The sequence below is a fragment of the Corylus avellana genome, chromosome ca7 (assembly GCF_901000735.1).
Source record: "Corylus avellana chromosome ca7, CavTom2PMs-1.0".
Lineage (NCBI taxonomy): Eukaryota > Viridiplantae > Streptophyta > Magnoliopsida > Fagales > Betulaceae > Corylus > Corylus avellana.
The window spans coordinates 21573389-21584461 of NC_081547.1; the positions used below are offsets into that span (position 1 = coordinate 21573389).

The following is an 11073-nucleotide window of genomic DNA, read 5'->3' on the forward strand; positions in this document are numbered from 1 at the left end:
GCTTCATGACCCAATTCCTAAATCTAAATAATGACACTTTAAAAGCTAGAGAGAAGATGAGCATTGATAACGAAATTTCCGTAACAGTTGTGGAAGTCTATAAAGGGAGTAGCATCTCCTTCTATGGTCCACGGCATGTCTTCTTGAGTGTATGTCATGCCCACTGTTCCCTTTTGCCCATGCCAACTGCTAAATTTATCCCCAATCTGAGGAATTCTAACGGATCTCACCCTTACTTTCACAAACCTTAGCCCATCAGCATTTGTTGTCAGTAGAACCTGCCAAGAAATAGATACATAAACAACAGTCAGATTGCATTAAAAGTGCATGTTTAAATAACAAAGCAACCTGTCAGCGGCATTTGATGTTTCAATTAAATCTTCAGATCAATCAACTCAATTGACATAGGCAACAGTTAATTCAAAAGACAAAGCTGTGATGTGAATTTAACTAAAGCTTACTTGATCAACAATTCCAGTTTCACTATGCCGCAGGCTTATGCTATGATCACGCCGTGAATAACGTGAAGCTAGTCCCTGAGCTTCATCCTGAGCAATGGGAGTGGTCTTTCCAATAATCACATCCTCGCCTGAAACTCTCATACCCTAATATACAGTATCAAGTTACTTTTAGAGAACAAAATGAAAATATAAGCAGATTATTACCTCTGAGGACTAGGACACAATACACAAATTCACATATACTCACAGGAGGTGCGAGGCCATCATCATCCAATTTATCATAAGAGCCATGACGCATACCCTGCAAAACAAGATCTTAGTTAAATGAAAAATATTCACTCAAGCAGCATAGAACATAGACTATCCAAAACTCAGTTTTCACCATGGTATTAGATCTGTCCGTCCAAAATCCTCTTTGACAAGAGTCTCCAAAACCACCTCACAGCCTACTCGGCCCACCCCAGCTATGTCAGCGTGGTAAAGGAGTACCAGCCGTTGATCGAAGACATCATGGCCGTCGATTGGGTCTTCGTCGCTAATGATCTCCACGTGGCCCTGCCACCGCCTGGGTCTGCAATTCAACTGAAGGACAATCTGGGCGATGATGCAAAAGCAGAGATTTTAGGGGGGGCATCAAGGGAATTAAGGATGGATTTCGGGAAATTAGTCAGTTTACTTTCGGAGAAAACTTCTCGCCCAGGAGGGCCAAGGGGTTTTTGGTCACGTGGCTCTCGGTTTTTCCTGAACAGAACCAGTTGGAGACAGTGGAAGGGAACGAGGATTTGGCGATTTTGGAAGACAAGGTTAGGGGTTTTGTGGAGAGTGAGCTTGTTGTTGATTTTGTGGTACCGCCACCAAAATCTGCCGGTGTTTGAGTTTGATGGTTGTCATTTTGGATCACAGTTTAATGCATTGGAAAATGTCAAAATCTATTACTGCGCTTTTACTCTTTTATCAAACAAATTTCAGGTGCCTGAAGACTTTTATCAAATATGATGTTTATTTCATATTTTGTCAAATAATTTCCGAAATAGAAGACTTTATCAAGAAAATCTATTTTTTCAATCTATATTCTAAGAAAATACATATAAAGTAATAATTATACGGAAAAAAAAATAGAGAAAAAGTAACAAAAAAAAAAAAAAAAAACGTTGAAGTTAATAGAAAGGATTCCCCAGCTAACATCCCTAACAGGAATGAATGGTAAGTTGTTTAATGAACAGGGTTGGAAGCAGGAGGACCTATGGCAATGGTGCTATAAGTCTTCCTACAAGAAACTTCCCTTATGCAAGCAGTGGCTTCCTTTTGTCCACTCCAGTCAACTAAAACTATCAAGATTTAGTTTTGAAACAACATTTTCAGGTGAGTGCCCTCCACTGTAGCTCTTTTCTTCCAACTTAAATGTAGTAATTTGTTATACTGAAAAAGCATTTGATACAAGCAAATGATCAAGCAGCTTCTTTATGTTTTCAACTGAAATCACATGATTCAAACAAGTCAATATGGTTACTTCAAATCCACCTTTTAGATAGAATATATGATGTCTATCCCAAAAAGAATTACCAACTTATGAAACCTAGTAGCATTGCACCTAATATACTCCATCTAACAAGTAACAACATGTTCTTTCCAGAAACCGCACGTAGAGACAACCAGCCATTCTTGATAATAGACTAAGATCAATTACAAAGGACATCTATACACCTTAAATCAATCATGGTAACACTTAGAGGCCTAGTTCTCATCCGGCTAGGTGAGCTGTTACCGTGCTCACCAAATTACACTCACTCACCAAATCTGAAAAAATAAAATAAAATAAAATAAAAAAATCTCTAACATTCCCTTTTCTCTCAAAGAAAAAGTAAAGAAATCCTTAAAAAATAATATTGAAATGGAATAGTGAAAGTGAATAGTTGCTTTGGAAAACTTATTAGATAAAGAAATATAATCTTTTTAGCTAAAATGAAGGGTAAATTTGCTGATCTGGACGTGAATGCTTATCCTTATGAGAACAGAATACTATTGCTGAATAATATGATCACAGTGAACTTTCATTGATAAAATATAGCAATTACATTATAAGAGTTTAACTACAACTCTACCTCTTCTATATCTACATATTCTCTACCTCATCTATACACATTGAGTTTGAGTCATCCTAGGTTACATTGTATTCACATACTCTTATCTCTTATCACTAGGCCCACAGATTCTTTGAAAACAAGTCATATGCGTTAATAATCCTAAAGATAACCAGGAGGATTAATGCCATCTTCATTAAGGCACACCATTAACTCAGCAACAGAGAAATGAAAAAAATTATGCCTTTGAACCCAGAACCCCTTTTAATTATAATGTAAGCAAGTAGCAAGATCCCTTTTTCTTTTTTTCTTTTTTTTTTTTTGAAAAAAAGGGGGAGATTCATCAATATAACAATTTCGTAACGGGAACCAACACTTGGTGTTCGTGAGCCACCGAGTGTTGGTGATGGCCCGGCAGTGGCGGATTTACACAGGGGCGCCCTGGGGGCAGGCGCCCCTGGTAAATTTTTTTTTTAAAAAATTTATTAAGCATTTTCATTCAAAATTTTATGGGTGCCCCTGGTAAAAAAAAATTACCAGGGGCACCCTTAGCCTTCTATTGGTCGTTAAATGGCCATTATGTAAAGAAATGAGGCTATTTTTTATTAAAGAGAGAGAAAATAAAGTTATATTTTATTAGTGGAGAGAGAATAGATAATAGTTTATTATTAAAAAAAGATAGTGGGTGAATTTTTTAGTGTTTCTAGTCATAGTTTATAGATAAATGTGATTTTTTTTTTTTTTTTTTGGCTAAATTTAGATTCTAGTCTCTTTTATGTAGGCTTAAACTCTAATATAATTTATGTTTTGAGATTTGAGGCTTTTCTAAAAGAAATAGCCGTATGCTAATAGTCCACTAAAAGTACTCATTTTTCTTAGACACTAGTAGTCATTTAATTGTGCTTAGTTTATTTCGTAAGTAGTTTAAATTATTATGTGTTTGTGATGTCGTTAGATGAAGATTTTTAATAGTTACTTTGATTTTTTTTTTTTTGTTGGGTAATTTGATGAGTTTGATTTGATTTGTGATACATATATTATGATATAATTTATTTTTTGATTGTATTTACCGTATTATAAAAAATATATATAATACATAAAGAGAAAAAAAAAATTAATTTTTTCATACAGTAACTCTATTCCTAAATCAGCCGAGTATACCAATCGTGTCGATTGCGTATGTTAGTAACCTTAGGCGATTATTGCATTATGTTTACTGAGAAAAGGAAAAAAAATCAAACTTTTTGAAGTTATTTTGTAAATGAAATAATGGCAGTTCAAAAGTAAAAATGAGGTTTTTGTTCGCTCTTTTAGCAAAAAAATGCCATACTTGTCATACAACATGATGCTCTGAGTATAATTATGGCTGTTAAAACCCTAAAGGGTTTCTGTCAGGGAAATTAATACTAAGAAAACTGGGCCGCAAAAATTGATTTCTTTTTTACTTGTCTAACAGACATGTTTGAATCTTCAAAGAGAATGGGTTCTCTCTAAAAAGTAAAAAGTGTGGAGAATTGCAAATCAATAGGGGTATTCTTCTACTGCATATATAACTCGCTAAATCGTAGATATGCATGTGGGACCGAAGATTTTTGGCTTTGAAAACAATTGCCAATGGATTTAGTTCATTTCACTGACACTGTTTTCTACGTTTTAGATACATGCAAATTAGTAGCTAATACTAAAATACAAGGTAAAGTATGAAAGATTTGTTAGGTTGTTATTGGTTCAATAGAAAGGATCAACTGCTTTTGAAGTGCTTTCAAGAGTTTAAAATATTGTTTTAAAAGGTTTGCCGATGCTACATGCATATTATCCAACGGACTGATCAAGTACAAAATTCTTTTACAGCTTGAGGTTTCTGCTTCATAAGTTTACTGCTGAATCATCAGGAGGAGGTTGGTCACCTCAGTCTAACTTGGATGGTTTAGAACTGCATAGATGTCTGGTAAGAAGAGTAATCAAAGAGAGCTTGAAAAAGTTGAAGGAAAAGCCAATTGATTCTAAGAAGTCCATCAGATGGGAACTTGGTTCTTCTTGGGTACAACATCTACAAAAGCAGGAAACTCAACCAGGAAACGATTCTAAAGGCCCTGATCATGATAATGAGGCTTTACATGCTGTCAAAGGACTTGGAAAGCAGTTTAAATTTTTGAAGAAAAGGGAGATCATAGAAAATGACTCTGAACCTGACAATATGCATGTGGAAACTGATTTGGGAGAACTAAGCAATGGGGAAGTCAACAAAACAGCAGAACTGGAGAAACTAATTTCTGAAGATGCCTTCTTCCGGCTCAAAGAAACTGGAACTGGTCTTCATTTAAAGGTTTCTTTGACACCCTTGTCAATGTGTCACATTATTCACTTGTTAATTCAGTTTGTAATCCGCTTTTTTTTTTTCCTCTTTGCTGCTCATTTTAACTAGAATTATTTAGAAAATAAACTTTACTTTGTTCTTGTGTTGTTATTATGGTACCATAATTATTTCTTATTATCTTTTGGACTTACTCAATGTGCTTCCTCCAACAGTCAATAGATGAGCTTATCAGCCTGGCACATGAATATTATGATGAAGTTGCACTACCAAAACTGGTAATATTCTTTTTATACACCGAGTTCTGTTACATGCTTAGGTTTACAATTATCATATGCAGAGGGTTATGAACTAAATATCTTACTTTGTTAGGTAACAGACTTCGGATCACTTGAACTTTCTCCAGTTGATGGCCGTACACTAACTGACTTCATGCATTTAAGGGGACTACAGATGCACTCTTTGGGTCGAGTGGTGAGAAAACAATCCCTCTATTTCTTTCTCCTTCTTTGCCTTCTCTTTCAACATTCTAAGTGAAAGCCCATCCGACTCTGGTCCTTGGGGAATCCTGGCAGGTTTTGGAACTTGTACGTGTGCAATATTTAATTTTGTTTGTCCTAATCTCATTATATAAATCAGGTTGAACTTGCTGAGAAACTTCCCCATATACAATCACTTTGTATCCATGAGATGGTTACTCGAGCCTTTAAGCATGTACTTAAAGCGGTTGTTGCCTCTGTTGACAATATCGAGGACTTTCCTGCAGCAATAGCTGCATCCCTAAATTTTTTACTGGGATGCTGCGAAATGGAAGACAACCAAGAATTGAATGATGACCATCTTCTTAGATTCGAATGGTTACAAATATTTCTAGCCAGAAGATTTGGTTGGATGCTTGAAGATGAGTTGCGGCATGTGAGAAAGTTATCAATTCTCCGAGGGCTTTGCCATAAGGTAATTATTGCTTTTTACTGCTCTTTCTATGATTTTTGTTCAAAGCATGATCATTGCTCGTCTTGTTATTCTTCTCCCAGGTTGGATTAGAGATGGTTTCAAGAGATTATGACATGGAAAACCCTTACCCATTCAGGGAGTATGATATCATCAGCATGGTTCCTGTGTGTAAGGTGGGAAACTCTCTTTCTCTCTCTCTCTCTTAGTTGCCACCTCTTTGATCCAACTACTTTGATCCAACTAATAGTGGATTTAAAATATCTTAGATCTTTGATAACTCTGTTTTTGATTTGATACTTATTATCTCATTGAGTAAGCTAAAATTGGCTTCAATGTATCTTAGATTTTTTGAATTTGTTCAACAGCATGTAGGATGCTCTTCAGCAGATGGACGGAATCTATTGGAGTCATCTAAAGTTGCTCTTGATAAAGGAAAGTTAGAGGATGCTGTTAATTATGGAACAAAGGTACTCTCCCATTAAGTCCATCATAAAAGACAACTGACTTCTTTTCTTAAATAGAAAACAGTAACTAATCTCACAGTATGTATTACTTGCATTTGAAGGCACTAGCAAAGATGATAGCTGTTTGTGGTCCCTACCATCGAACTACTGCAGGTGCTTACAGTCTTCTAGCAGTAGTTCTTTACCACACTGGAGACTTCAATCAGGTAAGAAAATCTGTCAGCTTTACTTGTGCAAAATATCTATTTTCTATTTCTTGAGGCAGAGTACTAGTCTACAGTTTGTTTAATTAAATGGATGCTATTGTGTTTAGGGCTAATAAAGTGTGCAATTCTCAAATTCAATCTATAGCAGATGTGGGCTTACATTATCTGTACAAACAAGTCGAACATAGATATGCTTTGCACAGCTATAAATTTCTGCATTTGGGATTTACATGTTTAAATACTGGTGTGCACCTTAGATTTTTTAGTTTGAACAATTTACAATCTCTGAGGCCATCAGTGCCATTGCACGAACATTTTATATGTGATGTTACTGCCAAGTGGTCTTGTGGGCTGTGTCTTTAAATTTGGTTTTCACCACGTGAGAGTGGTTATGGTGGTTTATATTCTAAATTTTAGGAGTTTTTTTCTCATTGCCTAGGCAACGATATATCAGCAAAAGGCTTTGGATATCAATGAGAGAGAACTTGGGCTTGACCATCCAGATACAATGAAAAGCTATGGGGATCTTTCTGTTTTCTACTATCGTCTCCAACACATTGAATTGGCTTTGAAGTAAGTCGAAAATAACCTGCTGTTGAATTTGTATATTTGTCCAAAATGATCATCTTTGCACTCTTCATTCTAGATTACTACGCTGTATACTATTTAAAAACTGAACTTTTGATGACTATTCATTTCCCATCAAATCTGTCACTTCCATAACTGTGAAATTATAATTAATTTCATCAGCATAGTTCCAATACTCTTTGTTGTTCACTCAGTGCCTTTTATTGGTTCTCTTGATTAAAACTGTTGCACAATGGGCAGGTACGTAAACCGTGCTCTGTTCCTTCTTCATTTTACATGTGGACTATCTCACCCAAACACAGCTGCAACATATATAAATGTAGCTATGATGGAAGAGGGCATGGGAAATGTCCATGTTGCTCTCAGATACCTACATGAAGCTCTAAAATGCAACCAAAGATTATTAGGAGCAGATCATATACAGGTTCCTATCTCTCTTCTCTCTTCTCTCTCTCTCTCTACACAGACACACACATATGGATACCCCCATTACATGCAGTCTTCTCATAAGCTAAATGTTTTATTTGTCCTTATAGACAGCTGCAAGCTATCATGCTATAGCCATAGCTCTTTCGTTAATGGAAGCGTATTCCCTGAGTGTGCAACATGAGCAAACTACTCTTAAAATACTTCAAGCCAAACTTGGACCCGAAGATCTTCGTACTCAGGTCACATAGTCCTTTACTGTTGTCTGTGCTTATTGATTTTACTATCATGCAGTGTTTGCTAATTTGGCATCTCTATTGCAATCTGTTAAAGAAGATAATTTTGCAATACCCAACAGTTCAATTAAATGGATTTTTTTAAGCCAATTAACTCGCATAAGGACGTTCAGATTTCCAGAGTTGACATATTAAAATGCTGTATGTTGTTAATGCAGGATGCTGCTGCATGGCTTGAATACTTTGAATCAAAAGCTCTGGAGCAGCAAGAAGCAGCAAGAAATGGAACTCCAAAGCCAGATGCATCCATTGCTAGCAAAGGTCACCTTAGGTATTGATATGGTATTCCCAAATTACTTGGTTCCAAATCAAATTATTATGTTTCACGGTGCCAAAACCCTTTGACCCTTTCTTGCAGTGTATCAGATCTCCTGGATTATATAAGTCCTGATCAAGATTCTAAGGGGAGTGATGCCCAGAGGAAACAGCGACGTGCAAAGGTAGGCAGATATTTCTTGCTTTATCTGAATTTAGGAACATATTGATTTATGGTATCAACTATTCCACCAGCTAGGAGTGAAAATTCATAACATTTGATGCTAATGTTCTTTAATGCCTATATATTCTTCTTGCCCTAATATAATCGTTACTTGTCGCAAAGAGTATGTTAAACTAAGCTGTCTTAGTGCCCTTTTATTTGTTTTGGTTTGGTTGGGTTTCTTGGCGTGGCTTGTATACACTAACAGTTCGAGTCAGATAGCATACTGTAGCTTCCACGCCTAATTTTGCTGGGCATGTCTAGGAAATGAAATGTAGTGCCTGCTGATTTTTTACTTAATATGGCTTCGTTTTATAAGTCTTGTAACAGTCCAAATTAGTTGGAGCATCTAGCCAAGTGAAGTCAACTGTTTTGGTTTCTTAAACTGCCCAAGCAAAGGGTATATATAAGGGGCAAATTTTTTAACCAATAGGAGCTTAACAGAACCAAGATCCATGCTTCTAGAACACGTTTACACGTGATTCCATGCCCATAATATGGAACTTACTGTTTTTCTTCCAATGCATCTGAGACAAATTAGATACTTTTTGTTTTATTGTTTTTGAGAAAGATTGAGTAAAAGGATAATCTTAGTCAGCATGTTTCAACGATAATCTGAGTTACCGAGTTGCAGAGGACAAAAACGAAAAATACAAAAGAGAGGAAAAGGTTCGATTAGAAGCTGTTCAGAGTCCTTATTAATGGGAGTGTTGTTGAACTCAAGAAACTTCAAGTTCTCAAGATGTTATCAGAGTAGGCTACTAAAATCTACGAAATTCAGCATATGTGCATATCTAGAGTCGTTCATCTAATACATCCACTAAATAAATAACAGAACAAAATTACCTTATGTGCATATAACATGATTATCTTGATTTTATCTATAATTTTTCAGGTTTTGCAGCTAAGTGATAAAAGCCATCAAGCACAAGATGATGCTATAGTGGATGATGACTTGCACTATGGTGGCTCCGAAAACACTGCAGGTACAAAAGATGGTAACACAGAAGCAAAAGTCAGCAAGGTTTATCCTGAAGAACCTGAAGAAAATGATGATATTACTAGATATGGGCTGAAAGTTGCATGTGAAGTTGTGGAAGAATTCACTTCAGATGAAGGGTGGCAAGAAGCCAATTCAAAAGGACGGTCTGCAAAAACGGCTGGCCGGAAATTTGGCCGGAGGCGACCAGTTCTTGCAAAACTAAACGTTAGCAATGGTGAACATTCAAATTCTAAAGAAACCATCTACAGGCGGGACCTCATTTCACCAGAGCAAAAGGCAACTCCGAAGACCAATTCAACTGAGTTTCCATTGAAGCAGTCAAAGGCTGGTAGCTTGAGTTCTGGAGAGGATTCAGTTAATCTGCGGGCAACAGCTCCTGTTTCCAAGGTTCCCACTAGTCCAGCAACTCTTACTTCCTTGGCTTCAAAATCTCATTCTTACAAAGAAGTTGCTCTGGCACCACCAGGTACCATTCTAAAACCATTACTAGAGACAGTAGAAGAATTAAACGAGGAGAAAACTGAAATCCAGATGCACAACATTCCAATTGAGACATCAAAGGATGAAGAAAGCTGCAATAAATCTGTAATTGAAGCAATCCCAAAAGATGTCGAAATAGAAGGGACGAATGAAAAAAGCACTCAGATGGAGCCTACTACCCCAAAACTTGAAGAGGTTTCATGTTCTTCTGATCAAGTAAAGCCGGTAGAAACAAATGGGAGTAAGCTTTCTGCTGCAGCTGAACCATTTAATCCAGGATCACTGTCTATGCCTCACCATTTAAACTCAGTTTCTGTCACAAGTATATATGATGTAAACGTCAGTCAAGGCATGCTAGCTGCAGAACCTGTTCTTATTCCTTGTGCACCTCTGTATCATAGAGACAATTATTCTTTCCGCATGAAACATGGCCATTCGAGATATCATACGCCTAGCAAGGAAAGAGGTAGATTTGGGTCAAAGAATCATGAACCCAAATGCACCCAAGTTTGTACCTGGGAGAGCTTGGCAAACAAATCCTGGTGATGCAAATTGTCCGACTCAAACTGACTCAAATTCTGTGTTTGAAACAAGTAGGGCAGAGGAGGAGAAGCTGGATGACAAATCCAATAATGGAGTCAAAGATGGTGCTTCAGAAAAGAGCTTCTCTGGGTCTGAGAAGTTGGAGCTTGCAAGGCAGGTACTGCTTAGCTTCATTGTAAAGTCGTTCCGGCAAAATATGGATCCTTTGGGTGAGCCTGCTGTTAGCGAGAAGAATTTTGAGTTTTCAGAAAATTCTTCAGATGCAATAGCAAATGACAGTGCAATTATAAAAATTCTCTATGGCAATGAGGGAAAGGACTTGGTTTCTCAATCCTGTGATGTCAAGCAGCCAAAAACAGCAGATGCAAATAAGAAACAAAATGGGGATGGTGAAGGATTTATAGTAGTTAGAAAGAGGAGAAGAAACAGGCAGCAGTTTACAAATAGCGTAACTGGGTTGTACAATCAGCAATCTATCTGTGCTTCCGTTCGTTAAGGAGTGAGGGAGACCTGAAACGAAGTCACCAGGAAGGCTTTGCCTTTTCATCTTCAAGAAGTCACCAGGAAGGTCTGCTCGTCTTTAGTTCTAGTCTTGTGTGTCTCTCTGCATCACATTTTAACAATGCACAAATTACTGAAAGGGAAGTTTTGGTCATAATCAAATTTCATTCTATTGGTTCATAAGCTCACTTTGGACGTCCTAATAACCCATGTAGAAATTTCTCTCTTATTAGAGATTTTGTTTGATCAATAAAAGCTAATTGGCTAATTATTAATTA

General features: G+C 36.8%; 2 protein-coding genes across 2 annotated transcripts in view; one reads left to right on the forward strand and one right to left on the reverse strand.

The window, feature by feature from the left end:
• The window catches only part of LOC132188522 (protein REDUCED CHLOROPLAST COVERAGE 3), a 21193-nt gene extending 10120 nt beyond the window's left edge, over positions 1–11073 (forward strand). The window contains 15 exon segments of the mRNA XM_059603003.1: positions 338–366; positions 4701–4868; positions 5072–5134; positions 5229–5330; positions 5496–5810; positions 5891–5983; positions 6176–6277; positions 6376–6480; positions 6920–7053; positions 7309–7492; positions 7605–7736; positions 7949–8061; positions 8149–8230; positions 9164–10227; positions 10229–11073. Of these exon segments, the coding sequence (XP_059458986.1) occupies positions 338–366; positions 4701–4868; positions 5072–5134; positions 5229–5330; positions 5496–5810; positions 5891–5983; positions 6176–6277; positions 6376–6480; positions 6920–7053; positions 7309–7492; positions 7605–7736; positions 7949–8061; positions 8149–8230; positions 9164–10227; positions 10229–10790 (3248 nt within the window). The 3' untranslated portion in view covers positions 10791–11073.
• On the reverse strand, positions 16–837 carry LOC132188521 (DNA-directed RNA polymerase II subunit 2-like). Its single transcript, XM_059603002.1, has 3 exons — positions 709–837; positions 462–605; positions 16–278 (listed from the first exon to the last, which is right to left on the reverse strand). Exons 1-3 carry the CDS (start codon positions 757–759, stop codon positions 39–41), a joined length of 435 nt encoding a protein of 144 aa, XP_059458985.1. The 5' UTR covers positions 760–837; the 3' UTR covers positions 16–38.

What these genes read in the sequence shown, in the direction of transcription:
- LOC132188521 (XM_059603002.1), bottom strand. Translation starts at nt 759, where the DNA reads ATGCGTCATGGCTCTTATGATAAATTGGATGATGATGGCCTCGCACCT. An exon ending in ATGATGGCCTCGCACCTCCT is followed by an intron (nt 606 to 708) that starts GTGAGTATATGT and finishes ACTGTATATTAG; the next exon opens with GGTATGAGAGTTTCAGGCGA. An exon ending in AAACTGGAATTGTTGATCAA is followed by an intron (nt 279 to 461) that starts GTAAGCTTTAGT and finishes ATTTCTTGGCAG; the next exon opens with GTTCTACTGACAACAAATGC.